Source organism: Ambystoma mexicanum, chromosome 6p (genome assembly GCF_040938575.1).
Source record: "Ambystoma mexicanum isolate Mex_15411 chromosome 6p, UKY_AmexF1_1, whole genome shotgun sequence".
Taxonomy (NCBI): domain Eukaryota; kingdom Metazoa; phylum Chordata; class Amphibia; order Caudata; family Ambystomatidae; genus Ambystoma; species Ambystoma mexicanum.
The window spans coordinates 1,179,971,433-1,179,996,059 of NC_090935.1; the positions used below are offsets into that span (position 1 = coordinate 1,179,971,433).

The 24,627-nt window shown below is 39.2% G+C and overlaps 1 protein-coding gene across 2 annotated transcripts in view; it reads left to right on the forward strand.

Annotated features, from left to right (window-relative positions):
* LOC138510294 (annexin A1-like) overlaps positions 1 to 18,392 on the forward strand; it is a 211,170-nt gene extending 192,778 nt beyond the window's left edge. For both annotated transcript variants that reach the window (XM_069625825.1, XM_069625826.1), the window contains exons 11-13: positions 3,280 to 3,338; positions 17,529 to 17,651; positions 18,053 to 18,392. In XM_069625825.1, coding sequence (XP_069481926.1) covers positions 3,280 to 3,338; positions 17,529 to 17,651; positions 18,053 to 18,109 — 239 coding nt within the window. In that variant the 3' untranslated portion in view covers positions 18,110 to 18,392. The remainder of the gene's footprint in view (positions 1 to 3,279; positions 3,339 to 17,528; positions 17,652 to 18,052) is intronic.
* The last annotated feature ends 6,235 nt before the right edge of the window (positions 18,393 to 24,627 follow it).

Genomic DNA, 24,627 nt, shown 5'->3' on the forward strand with positions numbered 1-24,627 from the left:
ATGCTAGATGTACAGGAAGTGCAAGTAAGTGGAATAGCAACTTAGGCACTAAGTTCATTTTTACTGCCGTAACTTGGCCTAGCCAAGAGATTTCCTGAGAATTCCAACATTCCAGAGAGCTAGTTACTTCGGAAAACAAAGAAGGATAGTTAACCCTATAGCGGACGGGATCTTATCTTAACCCCAGATAGTCAATAGCTTCATGTTACATTGTTCAGATTCAGGAGAGATCGAGATTACCAAGCACTGTAAATTTGAGGCTGAACCAAAATTCCCCAGTTCATCTAGTAATGCGATCATGCACAGTACCGATTCTGTAACGGTGACCAGGATACCATCCGCGTATAGGGAAAGCTTACATTTCTCCTCCTTCAGATATATATCCCTTATATTCACATTGTCCATCACCCGTTTAGCAAAAGGCTCCAAGGACATTGCAAATAGCAAAGAAGATAGTAGACACCCGAGATATACCATTTTTAGACAGTAACACATACATTGAGGACCTGGCGTTTTGCTGAGTTTTCCAAAACAGTGGATAGCCATATTTGTCATAAACCTTGTTTTGCAGTATTTTTTCAGCAATACAAAAAGTCGTACCGAGGCATTTTGTCATATGCCAGAGTTTTTTATATTTTATCTCTTTTTGAATCTGATTTGTTGTTTTAAAGCATCTTTCCCTGAGCATCTTTTCAGGAGAAGTAGCAAATGATAACAATTTCAAGGTTGTCATTGCTGTATGAATATAACACTTATGTCATTTTCACTAATAAAATAATGTTGGGATGCTGATGAACGTGTAATATTTTGTGCCTTTCTATATTCCATTATGTTTTCGGATGCAATACACTGCATCATTTTGGATTGTCTGACCATTGTGTATAACAATGATCATTGAAATATTGAATGTTGACTATCAAATGTTTTTCATGACATCCCACTATGAAGATCCATGTCATCAAAATGCAATATGTGACCACCATGTCTAATATCGAATATAAGCATGTCAAATTATTTTAAAGCTAACATTGAATTATATAACTTCCCATCTTCAAAATCACTCTTGAGCTGAATCTTCCCTCATTCTGCCTTACCCTCCAATACCCATTCCTTCCTGGCTGAGTGTTGTGCTGGGATAACATCCAAGAAAAAAAGATCCAAAGTGAAAATGATAAAGTATTACTTGTTTATTTTTTGTGTCAACATTGTAGAAAAGACACACGTAAACAACCTGTATTAAAAATGCACAAATACAACTTTCACTGCTTTCCTTTCATTTCAAAGACCACGGATAGCACATCTTTTTTGTTTGATAATTTGTATTAAATTATTAGTGTATGAACATATAGATAAGTGAACTAACAATAGTTCATTGTGCCTATATACATCCAATACAATCACCATCGCATGAAGTGTGCAAGTTCTAAAAGCCAAACTTGTAGATGCCATCTGCTTTTATCATGTTTTTATGACCCAACTTTAAATATATCTTGAGGATCACCCCCTCCCACCCCTCTAATTATGATTGTTTTTAAGTCTGGCATCTCAGGCAGAATCTGAACCCTCCAAAAACATGTCTCTATAAGACCTGCAGCCAAGGGATGTTTAGGATAATTATCATGCATTATTCTTAATTTTCTGGGCAAAATGTTTATTTAAATATGTGACCAGCGCCTCACAGACATTTGCTTATTGACCACTCATGGAAATTGGAAATGTTTCTCCATACATGAGCTTTCACTGGGTGCTCGACTGTAGTTTACTAGACAGGTTCCCTCTCTTCCAAAATGCTATCTGGTTAAACGCCTCACGCATAATAGATGTCTTAACTTTTAACAGGATGCCATTGATGTCTTTACCTGTCTTTCATGTAGTACCTACTTCTCCTCGTTAACGTCATGGATCCTAGTTGAGAGCCTACAACATCACAGAAACATACATCACTGGACCGTCCACACACAAACATTGCATGTAAAACAGTCAAATGATGCAAGGCTGATTTGTTATCTATTCAGGTACCATCCCATCACCTAGGATACAATGTTTCACCTTGTAAAACCATGAATACAAGTCACAGAATGCAAAGCAAATACCAGCACTGGATACCTAGCAATGGATTGCAGTGGCTCATGTTGTCATATACAGTACAATGTGTCTACTATAGAAACACTTTGCATATCTACGCACCACAACCCGTCCCCACTATCCCTCTCAGCCCAGAGCACCAATACGGTCTAACTTATGTGCTTGTCTGCCACTTTCAGCCTTGGCAACGCAAAACATAGTAGATATCTCTATCCATAACTTTCATACTGTAACATGAGGGTAGTAGACATTTGAGCTGTATCACAGGTCGCTCATCATCCTCTTTATTCAGAGTTGACAATCTCATACTGTCACGCAAAAGAGAGAAAGAAGGGAGGAAGCAGAGATTTGTTGGCTAGGTCCTGCTGAAAATAATAGGAATGGTTGGAATGCATGGGACATCTCCCTCTCCTAAAGTGTACTGTATTGTACAACTCCTCATGCTAAATTCCCTTCTTTTGTGGGTGCCCTTTCTCACTGGTTTGGTAGTAAATGGTAGATTCTGTGAGTTGAGGGGCATTTCTGTGATGGGTTACCGAGTGCAGCTCCCTCCCTGTATAATTGTCTTCAAAACAGGGCCCGTTTAAGCCGAACAGACGAAGAACAGGGGTAAACAAGATCTGAAAAAGTATGCAGTTTCATTGTTTTATAGATGTATATTCTTAAGTGCAGCCAAGAATGTGTGATGTCTTAAACAGCGTCTAGTGACATTTTGCTTCCAAGGTAGACAGACATCTCTCATGTGAAAATTTGGGAACACATTGCCCAGGGGTCACGAGTCAGTATCCCATATCAGTAGGGTGGCCTTGCCCCACAACAGCCCAAATCAAAGAAATGTCAACGAGAATATACAGAGCTGCTCACATAGCCTCAGCACACCATATGACTCAATCAAAAACACAAGTTTATATACGAAGCAATTAACTTACTGGATCCTGTTACTCTCTTTCTCAAATCTCGATTTTAATATGCATGTAAAATATTTGTTTCAGTTTTGTACAAAGATTTGTTCAAATGGTGTTGTCTTGTGTTTGTTGGTTCTGTCTGTCTAGCAGTGTCTTTTTCAGAAAAGTGATTAATTGTATTATGTGCATTTCAGATATGCTCAGATTCTTTGTACTTTTTTTAGAGTTTGAACTTTATTGAGATCTTAAATACCAAATAATACTATGCATTGTTTGTTTCATTGTGCAGTTAAGTGTGCTTCCAGCAAACCAGCATTTTTTGCAGACAGGCTATTTGAGGCAATGAAGGTACAGTCATGTTTTAATTACAAAAAAAGGATACTGTTTTAATAAATCACCTTCAATTAATTAGATGTTTATTTTTTCATAATTTAAATATGTAAAGGATAATCCGTATTGTTTTTTCTCTGTTTATCTCTACCTATGAAATCATTAAATCCATTCAAACTTACTATAGGTTTTTGTGATACAGCATGAACATCATACAAAATGTGAAGTAGTGTCATGGAGTAAGCTGCCTAGTTTTATGGAACAAAAAGATGTTGAAACGGGGTCTGATTGCAAAACCGAGCCTGTGGATGTGGGCCAGGTGGCAGTATGGGGATGTTGCCCTCTTAAACCCACCTTGCTCCATAGCATGCAGTGGGGACAATCACAGTGCCACACCACAGGCTGGCCTTGGGTTCTGTGCTCTCACTTCCACACAAGCCCACTTCGGAGAACCAGCTATAAAGGTTTTAACCTTGTCTCGGGAGGATAGCTCAGGGGCAACACTCTTGTATTGGAAGCAAGACAACACAAAGCAACACAGGTTCAATCCCTGGGTCCGTGCTTAGAATCCTCTGGGTATTAAGCATGTTATAAATAACTTATCATAGCATAACCCTATTGCTGCATCCTTTCCTCAATCTTTTTAGTCCACCGTGATCCAACCATAAATGTAAATACAAATGTACTGAATCCAGCGGGTTTTTAGCCTCTAAAGTATGCTCTGAAAAAACTTACTCCATCAGCACAACACCAGCAACACCAAGGAGTAAGGATAAAGTCCAAAATGGCAGACAGTTCAATCATAAGCTTGGTCCAAATCCTTCAACGCAAAGCATCCACAAGTGCACCAAGGCAGAGTAGTCAATCCCAGACCACCACCCAATTATACCCATAGGTGCAGACCCTCACTGTAGATTCTACCCAGCGGGTGGGGAGAAGACAGCATAATAGTACCGATCCTCATTTGCACAGTGTGGGTTACTTGAGCAGGAGGCTCACATTTATAGAAAGCTGGAGACTGTTGGAAGGAGTAGAGGCTGGAGAGATGGAATAGAGTGGAGAGATGGCACACATGGATAGCAGGAAGAAATTGTGACAGCAGAGGTGTTCAAGGAGGATGTGGTAACATAAGCCGGTAAGAGTTGAAAAAAGAGTGTGTGTGAGTTGAGAAGGGGAAACAGAATATGATAGCACCAAAGAAAACAAGCAGACAGAAGGAAGTAGCGAGAGATAGGAGAGTAACAGAAGAAATAATAATATCAGAAGGAGGATGGTTGCAGGTGGACTTGAAAAATTGTGTCCCTGGGATTGGAAGTCAAGACAGGGATTGAGGTATCAGTGTGCAGGAGGACATAGTGAATCTCAAGTGGAAAGCCTAGGTGATAACATCAAAGGCTGGACGTGGCACAGAGGAGGTAACATCAGGGGACAAGTGTTATGTGGAGGGGGAGGAGGAAGAAGGAATTGCAGAAGGTAGAGGTGGTACTAAAGTTGGTTGGGAAGGCGGGTCAGAGGAAGTTGACAGTGTAAAAACGGGGTTGGAGAGGAAAGGCAAAGGAACCAGAGCACAAACGGCAGCAACATCTTGGAAGGTAGGAACCTGTGATGGTAAACTCAGGGTGTGAAAATGGATGGTGATCAAAGTAGAGAACCAGTTCCTAGAATGCCAGAACAGGCATATTCCAGGGGCCTAGTCAGTCCTAGTCAAGACAAGACAGTGAAAAGATGGAGACATTGAAATACGGAGGTCTCTTTGAGGTCAGAGAGGTTAGAGGAGAGGAGACAAGAGAAAGCCTTGTCAAAATGCAGGGACCACTCTATGCCTACCCACCAGCCATATATACTGGCTCCTCAGCTCACAAGACTACACAAAACCTTGCAATTAGTTGAGATGAAGGGAAACCTTTCTGGTCACCCAGAAATTTACAACACCATGAACTGTTGAGGCCACAAACCTTGGAAATGTACAAACTGGGACACTTATTTCAGAGGGCGACAAGGCCTAGGAATCATGCCCTGTGGAAGAGACTTGAGACCAGAAGAGCAATTTTGAGTGAAACAGGGCCCAACCTCACTAAGGATAGAAACATCATGACTATTTTTTGGGGGGGAAGATTACCTTATGAAATTTAGCGAATCATACATATTTTCTGAGAGTCATTCTGTGAAATTAGTCAACTTGATTTCTAGAAAACTAATAGCATTTTTGTTTAAACCACGGGTGCATGATGCAATAAAGTGTGATTCCCGAGGTAATATTAGCCTGGTAGGGGTCCAAGACCACGGGAGAATATGTATACAAAATAAGGATTTCAAAGCGGTAGCAGAGGTCAGTGAGGAACCTGGGAGGTTGAAATGGGTATGGGTGTCAAGATTATGTAACTTGTCATTGGCAGTTAAGTAGTAGAGCATGAGTCCAATGAAAAGGCTGCAGTTAGCTGGCTCAGAACAAGGACACGGATAGAGATTAGGGCCACAGCATTGAGAAACATTAGAAATAGTGAGATTTTGCAGCTGATCAAGAGGTTGAATCTGTTAGCCTTAGCTTTAGAGGTAATTAACTACTGTAGAGACAACTTGTTGCCAAAAAGAGTCTTGTCCATGGTTATGTGGTGCAGGAGATTGGGTGAAAGAAAAGAGGAGAGGGGGAGGAGAAGTAAGGTTTAGAAGCTGGAAGCAGATCAGTTTTTAAAGTATTAAGCCTCAGGCAGCATAGAGCCAACCAGTGGCATATGGCAGACAGGCAGTATCTGATTTCGGAAGAGCGATTCAGGTGAAAGAAGGTAAAAATAAAATGATGTGTATTTTTCATATGCATTTGTTTGGTAGTTGAGCAGACATTTCTATTGAACATGCCTTCCACGGCTAAACATTACATATAGTGGTGGCTTTGCTTAGGTAGAGTGTCTTTACAATTCTATAATGCATGTTTGGTTTAGAGGCAGCCAGTTCGTGAAGGGGAATTAAAGGACACCTAGAAAGGGATCATTAGATGATAAGTGAGGCTTCAGGATACTATTTACATTGGTAGTTTATTAAAAAATGTCCATATTTATACAATGAACGGATGTTATGGATACGCTTACCCTTTAAAAACCATGCACATTCGGTTATGAAAAAATAAGGATGCTGTGGTTGCAGAGCAAAATTTAAGAAATGTAGAAATTCAACAGTTATTAGATAATGCAGCTTAAGCACGTGCCCCCACATGCACTCCTCATATCGATAAACATGACATTACATATGGCCCCATTGATGACAATACCAATGTCATTGCATATGACATCACCAAACTGTAGAACTCCTGCCAGACATGTCTTTGCAGGGCTTGTGTTTAGAGCCTGGCTGCCAAAATATGTATAACGACAGGTAGGCCTTCATGAACTAGGCCATGCATCATAACATATACTTATCATGAGAAGACAGAAGTTCTGTTGGTAATACTGCAACCGTATCATACATTGCCATAAGTCATGGCTGCAGCAGACATCATGGAGCATGCCTCATATGGTGTAACCGGGAAGTAAAATTAGATGTGCAGGACTATCAGAATTCTGAGTAAGGTTAAACTTTGTGCCCTTGTCTAAATATACATTAAGAAAAAGGCATATGTGTGTATGTAGATTATATATTAGTGAATACAGATCTGATGGACAGTTAGGCTATACAATGGTAGTAATGAAACCATTTGAATGACCGGGACATGACAATAGCATTAGTCCCATAAATCATACATGAAAGATATAGAAATTATACAGTTTGTGTACTTCTTGTAAGTTCACTGTATTCACACCATTTGCACAGGCCAAATCCTAAAGACACTCAGCCTCATCACGAGTTGGGCAGTATCCCGGCTGGATCATGGGTTGGGCAGTAACTGTAATTCCCCATCAGAAAATTGCCATTTTCCCAGCTCATTTGCCCCCAACTTAGAGCTGGGGGTAAATGCTGTCAGACTAGAGATTGGGTGGACCCTTAAATGCGGCAGGAACACTGTTTCTGCCGCATTTAAGGGCTACTGCCCAATTTATGATGAGGCCCACTGACCATTCCATTGCACAGGGATAGGGGAGCTAATACAGCAGTTCTAGCATTGTATAGTTGTGTGCCATTTTCTCAATGCCCTCCTTACAGATCAAAGCCTGTGCTTAGTCGTTAAATAGGACAAACTTTATAGGTCATAGCCATTGTGTTTGCAAACTGTATTTTGTAACCTCTTTGCATAGAATCCTTACAGTGACACAGGTCATGTTTATTGGCATGCTCATTCTAATAATTTGAGGTGTAATCCACGTCATTAGGAACTGGAGACATTGAGTCATTAAAAAACAATAGCTTTTAACATGCATAATACATCTAGTTTAATACAAAATTCTCCAAATAATGGGAATAGCAATGTTTTGCACCCAATATGCAAATCAATATATGTCAATGTTTGAGGATAATTGTATTTATTGTATAGACAATCAATTTGCTCATAACACCCACATATGGAAAAATCTTTGTCGACAATTTCACTTTAATATAGACTGGAACAGAATAACAGTTAATCGTTTTTCATGAATGGGTGAACTATTGAAAGAATAGCTTGAAATCTCCTATAATCATGACAACAAACAGTTGGCATTCTTAGACATTATGATCATGAGTAAGGGTGGCAAACTAGACACAACACTCTAGTAGAAAGAGACTGATAGAAATACTCTGCTTCAATTCTCAAGCTAACATCCATAAACCTTATGAGAGAAACTCCTATATAGACAGTCCATGAGACTACAAAGCAATGGTATTTAAAAAAGGTAATACTTCAGAGAAGGCACCGTTTAAAAAAAGGACTATTTGAAGGGGTATAGCCAAAGAAATCTGTACACAGATCTTTGAAACGAGCATGGTAAAAATACAGAACATAGTTGCTCAGGTTAAAACATTAATGCAAGAAGACAAACCATAAAAATCGTATGTGCAACTGCTTTTGATACACTTAGCACTGGTATCAGAATATTGATACTTAGAAAAGGGCCGATATCTCAATCAGTAAAAAATCTGAAAGATGAACCACGTTTTGCAATTAATAAAGCCAAAAATGTGAAGGATTTAATCAGCTCAGAAAGGTAAAGCAAATAACTGTCTATGACTATGATGTTGGGGTTGCCTGAATTTAATGGCTATCTTCCATGTGGAAATTGTATAGCTTGTAAATTCACCAGAAATGCAAGCACATTCCAGCATGAAAATACTGTCTGGCTTCTAAATACCGCTTTGAACTGTAAAACTGTAAATGTAATTTATTGGATAAAATGTAAATACACTAAGTTTGATATTAGAAAAGCAGCACGTTCCATGAACAACTGAATCTACGAACACTGATCAAAAATGCAGTCTAAAACCACTCAAGCAACCACTCAATGTTGACACACTACCTAGCAGAAGAACCTTCTGAAAAGACTTGCAATGGGTCATTTTGGAGGTGGCAAGAAGTTGAGGACATGAGCAAAAGAATTGAACATATATCAATCAAAAGAGAGTTATGCTGCATCCATATTTTAAAAACACATCTTACTGGGATAAATTAATTGATGTATAACTACTTGGGACAATAATGCAAAGAAGATTTTGATATTCGACTTTGTTTGTTTATGAGCATTGCCTTCTGGCCCGTGGCCATTATTTACTTCAGTCTGGTGGTGGATAAAGGCACAAATTCATATTCATTTTCCAAATTTACGAAATTTGCCAGCCTGCTGAGCAGCCATTTTTTACTTTAACATGGCGTTGTTATCAGTTTTTGTTTATCCATCACCTTATTGTGCGTTGCTAGCCTGCTAGTGCCCATCCTTTGCTTGAACATGGCATCGGAAAAAAGCATGAATGCCAGCGGCCATTCTTTACTTGACATAGCAGCAAACAAAAGCATGTATACTAACATACCTTCCAAACTAGAAGTGTTTCCGTGCTGCAGAAGTGGCCATTTCTTATTTCAGCATAACGGGTGACAATGGCATGCAAAATTATTGTAAGAATGGGTTTAGATGTTTTATTTGTTTTAAATTGTATACAACATAGTAACGGCGTAATGTTAAGAACAATGATTTTGTCATTTGTCATTAGCAAAATCAATATAATTAGATATCACATTGGCGCCTCCAAATCATTAGAGCTACTGTTACCTATTCCACACTGCCTCCCCACACTGGACTGACTTCACCCCGCACTGCCAATCATCTCACTGAGATGCTTTTCCCACTAAAGCTAACCTTCTTTGCCAAAGACGACATACCTCCTACCATCCAACAAAAGATCCCGGGTCATGCCGTCATTGAGCTCCTTCAGATTGTGAATGCCTCCTTCAACCAAGGTATTTTCCCAAGCTGCTTAAAACAAGGCTGATCCACTCGCTCCTTAACCCTCACCCACTACCTTTCATTAATTACTGTTTGGAGTGCAAAATGTAGTGAGTCCCAAAAGTTGCATTTCACAAGAAGAATCTAGTGAAACTCGATTCTGTGTTTATATCACAAATCCAGAAAACCAGACAAAAATGTCATTTAATCTCTCTTTGCGGGTGAGTGGTGTCTCGAGCCGGTTGGTCAATTTGCTGTGCAAGTAGGGTGTGCCACCAGATATGTGGCACTTAGCTGACAGGCACTGGTGTGCTACTTGTGACTGCTTTGTAGATGATAAATGCAATCTTGAACAGTAACCTGACCTGGAGCGGAAGCCAATTTAGTTTGTGTAGGAGAGGGATGATTCGGTCAAATTACTGCACACCCATTATAAGACGTGCTGCAGCATGGTGGGCTGCTTTTAGGGGAGCCAAGTGAATGGCTGGGAGCCCTGTTAGCAGGGCATTTCCCTCATCAATGTGCCAGACCACAAGGGCCTGGTGGGGTGAATGGTTTGATTTTGGGATGGGTGGAGATTGGGAGCCAGGCTATGTGCTTCTGGAAGCACAAGCTGCTGTCAATGGTGAAGCCTAATGATTTTGATGAATCCAAGGGTTGCAGATTAAATCCTTCTAGGTATGTAACATTGAGCCATTTTTGGACAAGTTGTTCTTTAGTGAGGGGTCGATGAGGACAAATTCGGTCTTGGCTAGGTTAAGTTTAAGGTAGGCAGCTGATATCCAGGACTGGATGATGGCTAGGTCATCTCGGAGATGACTGATGTCCTGTTTGCTTTTTGTTCTAATGTACAACTGAGTATCATTCACATATTGGTGGATGGCTATGTCAGGGACTTCGAGGAGTATACGAGAGGCTATATGTAAAAGTTAAAAGAATCGTGAGAGGATGGCACCTTGGGGGATTCTGCAGGAGACTAGTAGTCAGTTAGAAAACAACATGTCTTGCTGGACGGCCTGTGTTCTGCCCAAGAGGTAGAAGGTAAACCAATTCAGGACAGTGGCAGAGAACCCCATCCTGTGTGTGAAGAGGGAGAGGAGGATATGGTGGTCAACTATGTCAGCCCAGATGTGAAGGAGGACAAGCTGGCACAAGTCGGCCTTATCCATGATTTTGAGGGGATCATCCACCACTGGGATGGTGACCGTCTTGATGCTCCACCTCAAACAGAAACATTGTTTAGGAGATGTAGCTGATTGATTCTGGTGAGTAGGTGTGTAGTCTTAAGAGTGTCAGAGAATAATCCTTCTGTGAGGTAGGCATTAATGATGCTGAGTAGTGCATTGAGCCCCATGCTCATCATCAATTGTTTAATGATGGAGGCTGGGATGATATCATCAGAGTAGGAAGTAGGCTTTAGAGAGGTAATAGAGTTTAGGTTGTGCCAGAGAGGAGGGATAATTCCATCCAGATGTGTACTGTGAATGCTGAAGTGCAGGGTGGCTAATGTTGTGTGAGGTTGAATCAATGATCCAGATATTTTTTCAATAAGATTGCTGTTGATTCTGTTCCATTTTTCCTGAGTTGCTTGCTGCTCGGGGTCAGGTGAGGATTTGGTACAGGGCTTTACTACTTCAAAGAGGGCTTTGCTCCTGTTAATGGCTGTCACAATGGTGGCAGAGTAGAAAGCAGCTTTGGCCTCATTATTCAAAACCTATGGTTGTCACTGAGAGATTTGAGGTTGGTGAGATCACCAGGGTTATGTTTTTTGCCCCACCATTTCTCTATGGCTCTGATTGAGAATTTGTTTGAGGTGAGCTTGGTGGTGAACCAAGGGATGGATTGAGTGGTCTTAGCCTTGGAGGTTTTTAGGGGGGACATGAATCTCCACCAGATTTATAGCTGAGTTGTTGAATAATTGTATGAGGACTGAGGCATTCCATTGGGTGTGGACATCTGTGAAGTTTACTTCTAGCTCATTGACTGGGAATGTTTTTTTTGAGTGGCACTGAGTGAGGGTTTGTTCAGCCTGACCTTTTTGGGCCATCGTCAGACCAGTCGGGTGTGAAACAATCTGCACAGGTGATGAGGAGAGATGTTGTAAAGAGTAAGTCTAGGGTGTTGCCTTTGTTGTGTATGGGGGAGAGCACAATTTGGTAAAGTCCATGGATCCAAAGAGTGCTTTGAGTGTGGTTGTCACATCGAGACTCAGGAACATCAAAATCTCTGAGAAAGACATTATTAGTTTGTGCTAATTTGGCTGAGGTGGGTAAGTTGGAGATATCAGCAGTGAAAACTTCTGTAGATGAGGTGAAATGTGAAGGATTCCTTGTGGTATAAGGAGAACCTGCAGCTGAGCGATTCAAACAAGCTTATTCTGGGAGAAGGGATGATGGAACATGACCAATTGCTCCTGTGAATTATTACCACTTCACCTCGTGCTCATCCTGGCAAGTTGGCATGTTGGATGCAGCAACCTGGGGGGAGGAGGACATTGAAAACATGGGTAGGATGGGGTAAGCAAAGTGTTCTTGATGAAGAGGGCATCAAGGTTGTTGTATGAGATGAGTTTGGCGATCTCTAGCTTGAGTGACTGCTGAGTGAGCATTGATCAGCATGAGAGGAGCATGTTCATGTGGGTTGAGGGTGTTGTATGGGGTCAAAGGCACAATTGATGAGGTTTGCTAGGTTAGCTATATAAAAAGGAAAATAAACTGTGATATTGCAGTCTGAAAAACTACTTTGTAGACCCACACATGACTAGTGCAGAATCAGATTGGTTGATTTGTGTGAATTGGTTCAAAGACCCAGACAAAAGTCAAATGTAAAACAGAAGCTCATAGATTGATGAGTGACATTTTGTTTTGTTAGAAATGGACAAAAAGATTGTCAGCAATGTGACATCTTGATCCCCATACTCTACATATTATCATCTAGTTGATCATATCAATGGAGCTGTACAGATAACGAAAATGAAAGCCAAAAGCACTTTGAAAAGCTTAATTAACTGTTGCCTCCTGATTGCCTGATGGCAACATGACCATCCTTCATAAAATCATTATAATCAACTTAATGTTATTTGTATTCTCTATAATGAAAATCCAGATAGATTTACTTGTATTCATTACTGATAATCTTGGTAATATCTAGTGCAAATATTATGTTTTTCAGTGGTCTTAACATTCTCCCCTTTCCATTAATATTTATGTTCCTTACAGTTAACAAGCACAATTACGTTGTTGGAAATGCAATCACAGATCCCTTTTTGAAACAAACTCTGTCAAGTTCATTAGCATCACCATGGAATCCTCCATATTTAAATCAGCTCAGCCAAGATGTTGACTCCATAGGAACTTTTAATGGCACTTTCATGGCCTGAAAACGGTCTACTACAATGTATTACAATTTTTAAAACAGTCAAATATCAATCAACATGTAGCCTATGCCTTCTGAAAGAATCTCACCGTATTCTCTAGAGACTCCTATGCCTACATCATTCATGTTCAATTAAAACATGAACAGCTTCTTGTGTTAAAGATTTGGGCACCATGAGCTACACAAGTTGCTCAATATGTATGGAAGATCAGTCCCTTGCCACCTTTCCTTCGGTGATGCCACAGGGCATTTTCAAATTAGGATTTAGACTATATGAGAAAGAATTGCAAAGTGCACAACACTAATAACTGAATGGCTTACACCATTGACACTCATGCTCCTACCCCCAAAATACAGAAGCCTTACTATCACCCTTTATTTCTGGTTCTATGTGTTAATATCCCCCCAAAAATATCACCATACATAGATATTAAGCCATGGAATAACATCATAAATTATCTCCACTAATAATATCACCTATGGCCTTACCCCACAACCATATATGTGGAAATATTATTGCTGGGGATAATATTACCTGATACCTTATTTTTGGAGTCATAACTCTCCATGCCATTCAAACTCCTGTTGCTTGAAAATCCTCCTTCGAAAAGAGATTTCCCTTGAGGCATAAAAGGAATTCCACACCAAATCGATTTCCCTTTTCCAAATTGTTGTCACCTCCATTTAACACACCAGGACTATCTGCAGAAACTATACAATTGCCTAAGAAGAAAAAAATAAAGACCTGTCAGCCTCCATTTTCGTTAATGATCTGTTTGTCTTTGCAGGGTACTTCAGTATTTTATTTCCTTTGAACAGCATAGATGTATACCTATTTAGAGCACTGTCAACAAAGCGATCTTGTCTTTTTAGTCATTGATCTTGTCTATAACCACAGTTTCCATTAACTGATGCTGAAATAGCTTTTCATAGTCTGAAGAGGAAATTCCTCTTGGCCCCTATATATTCAAAGGGAATAGCCAGAGAATGTTTTGTCTTGCTAAAGTTGGGAAGTCTCATATACAGGCCTTAAGTATGTCAGGCACATAACATGATTTCCAATTTGTTTATGACCTGGTATTACTCTGTGCTCTGGCAAAAATGGACTATGAACCAAAAACACTATGCCAGACTACAGTCTGATCCTCCCATAAAATAAATCAAACGAGAGGAATATGATGTCTCACCATACTCAGATTGGAGTCTAGAAGAGTCTAACCACTCTGTGCACCAGTATATAGGAGAATTCACTGAATTACCTCGGTCCATTCACCTTTTTAGAATTGTGCCCACTAACACACACCATCTGTCTATGGTATAACTGTTGTGAGATCTACCAAGAACCTGTGGATTTTAAAAAAAATCTTCTCTCCATAGAAACTGAATAAAAAAGGAACTAAAGTTTCACTTGGAAGCAATTTATATACAGCATAAAGGCAACAGATAATAATCATAACATTGGTCTTTAAAATTTACAAACAACTAAAATTACCTGATTCAGAATGTGTGATTACTATGATTAAGGGACGATTCGGGTGTTAGATTACTGTTCTGGTCCAATACGTGGACACCTGGTATGAGACCCATCATGGTGCATGTGTAATATCTACTGCTTTCAATTTACAGTGAGCCTTTTGTTAATGTATTCTTCAATCCCCTACCCACCCCATTACTATATCCTTTGGCATTAGTTTTAATCTTTCAATAAAACTGTCACTAAATACCAACAATACTTTTATGTATTTTATAACTTTGAATATATATAACCCCATGTTTTTTTAGTACTCTATTCAAAATGGCAGGGTATGTGGCTACACATTGAGCAATATCAAAACCCAATCAATGCTCTTGAATATCACAGACTTGCACTATGTATTATTGATACTGTAACTTACTTGGGGACACAGTTTCGCTTTCTCTTCCACTCTTAGACATATATTCATGGTTTTAAGCTAATACGAGTCTTCCTCCTACATTTGCCAGAAACCATAGTATAAAACTACTCTCTATCATAATTAGGTAACGTTTTCCGTAATCAATTATTATTCTTTACTTTCGACATTGTTAATACATTTCGTCAATTCCAAGTGTATTTTCTTGTATCGTTTCTTTACCTCTACATTACAAATGCTCTTTAATTAGGCCGCTGTTGATCAGGGTGCTTTTATCCACGTTTTTCTTTTTTTTAAGTTTTCCCCAAAGTGATGAACCCTCATTTTATAAGTTCGGTCTCCCTTTTCTTCCTAAGGCGAATAAATCAGGTGCTGTGAAAACTAAGAAAAATAAACATGACAGCTAGACAACAAATCAAATGCTACTATACCCCAATCAGTCATACAAAATGGAATCCATTTTTCCTGGTTGCCTTTGCTAGGTGTCATAAATGTTAACAGTGTTATGGAAAAAGTGTTATATCCCAGACCATTCTGGCCAATCACCGGCCCACAGTTGTTAAGCACATTTATTTCATAAACAGGCTCAAGACCATTCTTCATGCTTATATTATTGTAATCATTTTGATTAACATCTGATGACATTATTTATATTTATATTATTTATATTCTCAAGTGTGCCCCTATAGCCCAAAGGTACATTCTACAAAACTAAACAGTAAAGTCCACTATGCGCTCCTTAATGGCTTATACTGGTCCGCAGTAAGTATTATTGTGAATAACGGATTCTCAAATTTCATGGTATATCTGAATGAAAATATAATTTCTGTTAAAATACACCCTAGGAATCTAGAGCCACTATGTTAACGATACTTTCATATAGGACAACCCATTGATTTTATTGTCATTCATTTACTGTCAACCGTTACATCTTCAGTATGTTACCTATTTCTTCCATCTGTTTCAACGTTCTAAATATGTATACCTTAGAATACCTTGCTGTGATTGTTTTCTATGCAAAGCTTTTTAGCACGCACTTTATGACCTTAATATGTAATAATGAAGGATGCACTCTAGGTCAGGACAGACAGCAAGATTCCACACAGCTACATTTTACTTTATTTTAACATTACTTCTGTTAAGAAACACTCCAGTTAATTCAGCCAGAATGCTAAAACGAAAAAATACTTTCAAGGACCTCTCTGCTCTGGCGTGCCAAGTTACCCTTCCAACATGGTCTGAATAGACCGAGATAGCCCCGAGAATCTACATCATATTAATATGTCTATGTTGGTGGAAATCTTGGCAAATATTTCCTGTTTAAAACTGAAATCCCCCCTCAGGAGAAATTAAGGTACAATTGCCCCATGCTGCTGGATATTTCTCTCTCTCTCCCTCTCTCTGTCTCTCTCTTCATCCACAGCATTATCACAACAGAGAGAACCACAAACACGTACGGTTTCAAATATCCATCCAGTGACCACCAGATTTTTGTCTCAACCTGTCTCTGACCCGCAAGGTCCTAGCTTACATCTCTGCAGTTTGTTGTCAAGGATTTCTACTGCAGTCCTGCTATTGAAGCAGGATGTCTGGTTTGTGAGCAGGATTAGCAGATGTTGCGTACTCCAAGTCGGTTTCCTAATAGACCTTGTCAGAGAAGAACATGTTCCCTTTTTATTATCTAAAAGAAAACCATAAAATGGTTTTCTGAGCCAGATTTGGAAGTTTGCTATTCATTGGAAACCGTACCACGTTTGGATGACATTATGGTTTTGTAACATCTCTAGTTTGTGTGTCTTTCTCTGGTGCATTAATGTAGTTAATGTTGCAGCCACAGAGTCCTGGATGAACTGCAATATGGCTGGATAAATGTTTATATGTTTTTCATTCAGTGAAATTATCTAAAACACATGGGAGCAGAAGCAAAGTGCATTAAAAACCTTGCATAAGGCTTTTAAACATTCCATTTCTGTCACACCTCATTCCCATTCATTCTTCGGCATGGATTTTCATGCTGGTGCAAATGCTGGGCATTGCTATGGTTTCCTCCACCAGCAAAAAGCAGGCAGACTCCATAGGAATCCATTGTAAATGCTGACTGCCATGCATACATGGCAGGTAGCGTTTTTTAAATTTGCACATCAGAGTGCAAAAGGGTAGTGAACAAGCATGCACGCTGCCATTTTGCCCTGTCCTTTTTACTCTGCTACGCACATTTTGGCTGTGGGGATCCGTATATGTGAAAGTGTACATGTAACAGATCCCAACCGTCAAATTACGGGAGACTCGAATATTAGCTCCATGGTGTGTACCTGCAACCACTGCATTTGAGAGAAGGCATAAATGGCTTCATATCCAAAACGTTTGTCAATGGGATTGAGCCAGTCTAACATGCTTTTGTAAATCAGGCCACATGTGGAAAATGTATTTATGATGGGTTCCCCTGGAGGAGGCCAACAAAAGGTGACAACTGAGTTACTTAGTTGGACAACAAGTCTAATTTTGGATCTGCCCCAATTCAGGCAAAACAGTGGCTTGATGAAACATTCCAGTTTAGTATGTTTTATTGAAACTGTCACTTTTTCTAATTTCTAATACAGGGTTCTGGAACAAATGACAAAGAGCTGATCAGAATTCTGGTCTCCCGCTGTGAGATTGACATGAAAGAAATCAAAGCTCTTTTCAAGAGATTTTATGGCAGATCTCTCCACCAGGCCATTTTGGTATGGGTTTTCATCTTGATGTATCTAAATTTGAAGACATCTGCAGTCTCTTTGCACTTTTCTTTTATATAACCAAGCAAATAATTAAAAGTGTGTATGTAATGTAAAGTACATAAAAGGGTCTAGATCCACAACTCGTGGTCTACAAAGATGTAGAGATACATTAACACCTAGCAGATTTTTATTGGATAAGGGGAATCAGGGAGGTGCATACATCAGTTGTAATCAATTGTATTAAGATATCCGTGCATATCACTATGAGCCACTGTTTTCTACACTATTAATATACACTCAGACATTATTTCGCTGCAAAATACATTCTGTAAATAAATGTATGCAATTTGAATAATAGTCCTACTTGTATAGGGTTGCTACATATTTCCTATTGTTTTCTTTTGCAGGATGAAACTAAAGGTGATTATGAAAAATGCCTTCTCGGTCTGGTTGGACATGACTAGATGTCATCAAGTTTCTCACAACTTTAGAAATCTGCCATATTTTGCAAAGTGAATAATGGAAGTCATCAACCACCTATGTGTTGGACATTGTTTGGTAGCTTTAAATACATTAGCGGTGTAGATTGAGAACTGTATTCCTGTTTTTGTTACATTTCACAAATGCAGATGTATAAAAGACAGAAATGTCTGTTTTGGCTTTGCTGTTTCTTTTCTTATAGTCGTGTTTCATTATGCGAGGAGGCCCTGAATAAAAAGGTCAATCATGAATTGTAATACACACAAACCCTACTCTATTGTGTAATGCCTATGAAACATTTTTGTACCACTAATTTCTCAGAATCTGTCCACATCTGGCAGATAAATTGCATAAACATTGCCAAGCGAATAACAGTTTTTTTGGGGGGTTGGTGGATGCATGGTTAGAGATTTAATGGATATGTGTTGTGTGTGCTTTTAGGCCAGCAAGTGCATTTTCGGTATGCCTTTTAAAATGGTGTGTTTTCTATGAGTAGAGGTCTGTATGGGGGGAGTGTTGTGTAAATGAATGTATGAATGTTGCGGTGCAGAAAGTAGGCATGTGGCCGAGAAGTGCCATCTTGTAAAAAAACTGGCGGTTTTCTCTATCTGTGATTGTTCTACTCCTAATAAAATTCTTTGACATAGTCTCTCACTACATTCATATTAATGAAGTTCCTTGTACCACTTTTACATTCACACCAACGATCTGCGACAATCTGCAGTGTCCTGCGGCGACCAGCAGGAACTGTGAAGAGAAATTAACCTTGGGCAAATGTAGGCCTCTGGGCAAGGTTGGACCTCAGTGCAGTGCATGTATAGGCCTTGAGACATGTATAGTGATCAGGTAGGAATGGTGCCCGCAACATAGATGGCCTCTGCCGAGGGCTAGAGCAGGTTGTCATTCTCATGAGGAGAGGTGGAAGTGGCCCTTGGGTGATGGGAGTGATCTGACCTAAGGATAAATGTTTACGATTACTCCTGCATAGGGAAGAGCAGTGAAATAGTTTCCTGTATGTGAAAACCAATTACATCACGACTTGCCATTAATATCACAATCCTTTCTCTGACATCCTCACTGAACTATTATAACACACTTGTCCTTTGCTGTGTGGATTTTAAGTCATAATGTGGGACAGCACTGCATTTATTAACATGCAATGCAATGTGCTGGTTATGAATGTAATTCAAACAGAAATGTCTCAGAAGCACAAAATTGCACTTTCATCTTGATTAACAACTAAGCTAAGCTAAGATATTGACTCCATTTTCTGTGTATAGTTCATGACTTGTGAGCATACAGTCCTCAGCCTTTGTCCTCTGGCTACATACTTACTTTGACCTCTCTCTGCATTTATTGCAATTAACTATTTATCAGAACTATATTGATTAAAAGTCCATATGTGACCAAGTACTAAGCTGAAATTCAAACAATTTGGATTACAATCTCATATCCTCTTTGCATTTAAATCATATAGCTTGCGCTACCATTATGTGTCATGATATGACACCACTTGCCAATATAATCACAAGCTCAGGTAGTGTCCAAACATGGCCTAATATTGTTGTTAAATGTCAGATATTGCCTCATACCTCTAGTTCAGGGCAACATATGCCATGTAATAAATAATGTTTCCTTGTGTTTTCATGGGTGTTTATAATCCTCTTAAATGCTAATTATTTTTATCATATGTGAAGGCAGTCCCACCAGATGCCCAAGTAGTCACCTACAATGAAACATACTGACATGATTAGCCGTGAACGCTTGCGGTCAGATCACCATCATATGGAGGCATTCAGATCTACATGCACTCAGAACCCTATACATGAACACAACCAGAAATAGGAACACTGAGATACTCACACACATAATCTGCCACACACATATCATCATGCACACACAAACACAGACACATACACACAAATACACATACTAGCACACCTACTCATATGCACAATAACAGGCACACTCACACAAAAATCAGACTGTGGTTGAGTGATTATATTCATGCACATGTTTATATAGAGATATTCAACTAGGGCAAACACACAAACAACCAAATTATTTTACTTTCTTTAAAAACAACTGGGATATTTCGATGCTTAAAATTTAATTAGTGGGTAATGCTAATGATCAGTGTTTCAGTGTCCCTCTTGCCTCCTGTGAATGGTAAAGGTAGAACATTCAGTGCGAAGAGTTCAGAGGTGGTGGTGGGACTGAGGGAGCAGAATAAGATGCTCCAAGTCATATATCTGCTGGTGGATACATAAAGCGTGAATCATGGGTTGTTGGAGGAATGAAATGTGGGACTGAGAGTATGAACACCATGTACCTTGTACTGACAACATAAGACAATGAACTTCATCACATTCCAGATATTCTCTTTTTGTGTTTGTATTTTAATGGTTTGTACAAAATATTCAGTACATCTACATTGTTAAATTAAGTTCACAAAAAAGAAAATAAATGAGAGAAAACAAACATTCTTAAATTAAATTCATATAATCAATTTGTTAATAATTGTGCATATTTCATACTGAAATATTAAGGACTTCTTATTTCTCATTAACATTTCATATCAACACGTATCTTTTCCAAACCTAATTCCCTCTTGCAAATGGACCCATCATTCTTCCTCTAATCTAAACCAGTGAATTGCATTCTAAAAAGACATATTTAAAAGTGGCAACATTGACCTCTTGATTTTGGCTTTTACATTTTGCTCTATTGTGGGGATTTTCTCTCCAGTACTGAATAAATCAGCGGTAGGGAGCAGCATTCGATGTAATTTCATAAACTCCCTAGGGAAATGTCTGCATTAAATTAGAGTAAAATATGTGTTTACTCTAGCTTCTTCTTCTAGGACCATGTTAAATTTAGTGAGGGAACAAATTTGGGTAGGTCTTAATGTAATGTTCTTAAATACCCCCTTCCTCTATAGTACATTTGACATTCAAAGCACATAATAATTATTATCAGTTTTGCTATCTAAAAGATTGAATAGTTAAATTTCATTATATATTTAGACTTCAACACAATAGCAGCAATATTTCGATTTTAAGATACTTAACAATCATTTGCACAGTTTCACAAATTATTTCTCATCCAAATAAAATTGCTCTAGCAATCACTCAAAAATGCCAAAAACATAAATCTGAAAGTGAATATCACAATTCACAGATGACGCCTGACCTATGCTTGCCATTATTCTAATAACCAACTAATTTCATCCACCAAATAAAGGCATGCGGTGCGCAAACATACGATGCAAACAAGGCTATTGAAAAGATCTTAATATTGAAAGTCTGGATCAGGGAGAGCACTGCATTTTCCACATTTCTGATAAAGGTGATTAAAGCATTCATGTAATTAAATGGTTTGGATGCAATCAATGTGCAGTGTTCAGACCAATTAATTTTGGCATCAATTAACATGCCCAAGTATTTAAACGTGGTTACTAAAACGTTATTCTTTTCATATGAACATCCAGTACACACTTTACAAATGCTTGACTTGTACAAATTCTAATTTGCTTAAGCATCAAATACATATTAGCATATTTCACAATATAATCTGATTTAGCAATTTACGAACACTAATACATCAAACCGTTACTTTCAAATACCAAATATATACATTTTTTCATTTAGAAGTACAAAACATAACCTTTTTTTCCCCCTTCATTATATTTCAAGGTCATACTTCATGCCAAATCTCTCAAACGAAGTAATTTGGTGAAAGCTGTAGCCCTGTTTGCGAAGTCTAAATCAAGATAATACCAACTGCATATGCCAAATCCTGGAAGTGATTTTTTCATAGTTTTGACAGGACATTGTGTGTTTGCTTCAAAGAGGCTGGAATAACTGCAACATATAAATTAAACAGTATGGAGGCCAGAACACAACCCTGCTTCAGGCCACGGTCTCTATCAATAGGGTGTCAAACCTCCTGCATGATTAGAGAAAACCCGAACTGTCATTTCATCATGAAACACCATGATCAGATTGAACAATGCAGTATCTGTGTTTTTGTGTTAATTCACACAATTGAAGGCTGCATTTAGATATACAAAAGTAAAAAGTAGCAAATGGGTCTTTTGAGTAAGGGTTTTTGTCATTATATTTGTCAGAGACAATACATTGGGCCTCATCACGAGTTTTTCGGTAACCCTTAAATTCAGCGGTAATGCTATTACCGCCACATTTAGGGGTCTGCCAATTCACAGGCTTGGCAGATTTCCCCCCAGCTCTGAGCTGGGGCAAATCCGCCACCATTTTGCCGATTGTCGGCGCTATTACCGCCAGCGGGCCCAATGTGGATAGGGAAATTCCCGAATGGTCCCAATGGGGAATGGGGACTTACCGTTTCGCCAAACCCATGATCTGCCGCTAATAGTGCTGGGGGGTTTGGCAGTAGGGCTGATAGCCCTGGCGGTATCGTGATGAGGCCCATTGGCGTTAGTAGACAGATGACCCTAAATCTAGGTAGTGCAATATAAAAGATTGCTGCTGTCTCGGTCCATTTTTTAGTGACTTCTCGTAAACCTTTAGAGTTCACTTTCCCTGCTGGGTCCAGCATGGCATCCATTCCATAGTTTCCAGGATGCTGCATATCTCTTTTTTGACAATTTGGCTCAAAATACTAATTTCCCATGATGGTGAAATCACATCAAACTCATTTATGTCCAGATATGTTATATAAAATATCTTAATCTAATTACAAAAAACACATTTTTGAGCACATTGGGTAAACCATTTGGACCCAGGACCCTCAATGGTTTTCTCAAATGCTTGACCATTAGCTGTTAATTCTTCCTCCTCACCTTATAACTCGTGGTCGGTCTTTTCACAGGGAGTCTTGGTGGTAGTCTTCTTCATGCATTCTCGCAGCTTTTTGTTGGATAGGTAAGGGCGTTCCTCCCCAGCTGCCAGGGTGATTCCTGGAAGGACTCTGAAACAGCATTCTGGCAAACTGGAGGTGCATCCTCCAAACAGGGAAAAAGCCCGGAGGCTAAAAATAACCTGTCGTTGAATCCATCTGAAAGCTTCAGAAGGAGTCACTGGCGAGTCGTTAGTAGCACGGAGCAAGAGAAATGAATGGACTCAGGAGGTTAGAGGAAGCAACACAGAAGGGAGGCATGTTAAGAGCCGAATAGAGAAAACAGTGTCTTGCCTAAAGAGTGAGACCAAGAGGGTTGCAACGCAGCAATCCTCTGCTGCGGAATCAATATGAATTGTGCGCGGTGCCATCTTGGATGCAACAACTAGTCTGGCACTATGAGAAACATGAAGGAACGTGACGGCTAGCATTGCTTCCGCCATCGGTGCAATAGCGACCACTGAGTGGTTGTGACAGGTTTTCATTCATTAACAAGCACAGTAATCTTTTTTTTTTTTAGTGTATCTATTGCACAAACGTAGCCTGTGGAAAGTCGAGTACAGAACAATACACCAGGACTACCGAAGAGAGAACAGTGCAAACTACAGACTATTAAGGTTAGCTTGGGAACAGAGAAAGGGTTTCAGATCCTTACAAAACAGGTGGTGGGAGAAGGCAAACCAAAGAGCAGTAGGTAATGAATTCCACATCACTTGAGGGCAAAAGGAAGTGTGTGACATGATTGCATCTCTTTACGGATCATCGGGTGAAGCACATCTTTACTTTGTGTAACTCTAGAACCTGCAGATATGGCCAGTCGATTAGACAGACTGGAAGTTTGATGAAGTACAACACATGCAAGCTAACATTTAATATGTGCCTCCAAAGAAAGCCAAAGCAACTCAGTAGGTATTGGGTCTACGGTCAGCTGTGCATCAGAATGAAAGATTGATCTGAAGGGTCAGAATACGTTTTTTGGGACGCCCATAAAAATGGATTCCCACCATCTGTATGAGAAAAAAAACAGTGCATGAAGAACTGAACATAATACATTTTCCAGAATATGTGGTTTCATCTTTCAGGAAACTGATGGCAGAAAATATGCTTGGAGTCCAACTTCCCTCTGAAATATATGTCTAACTTGCTTTGAATATGTCACATTGCATAAGGTTGCATTTATTTTGAAAACACTAAAGTTCCAATGTGCAGGATAGTAAAAAAAGAAACATTAACAATTTCTTCTAGGCTGTAGCCGAAATGGGATTAGTATTTTCTTTGATGTCTCTTGTAAAATCAATAATAATTACGTTTTGAAAATGCTTTGGTTTTATACATTTGCAAATAAATTATCATTGCCCTCCCGCCCAACAATAGTTGTCTTTTTCCAATCTATAAAGGGAATATCAGGATGTGAATGTTCCAGATATCATCAAGATCATCAGTGCCTAAATCATCAATTCATCTTTCGTTAAGGCATCTAGCATTTTACCCACAGCGTGAAAATATTTGGCCAGATAAATATAGCATGATCTATTCTGCAAGGTACGTTATTAGATGCGCTTTCATTTGACTAGGGATACCATGTCCATGGGGATCACAAATGTAGATTATAGAAATGTTCTCC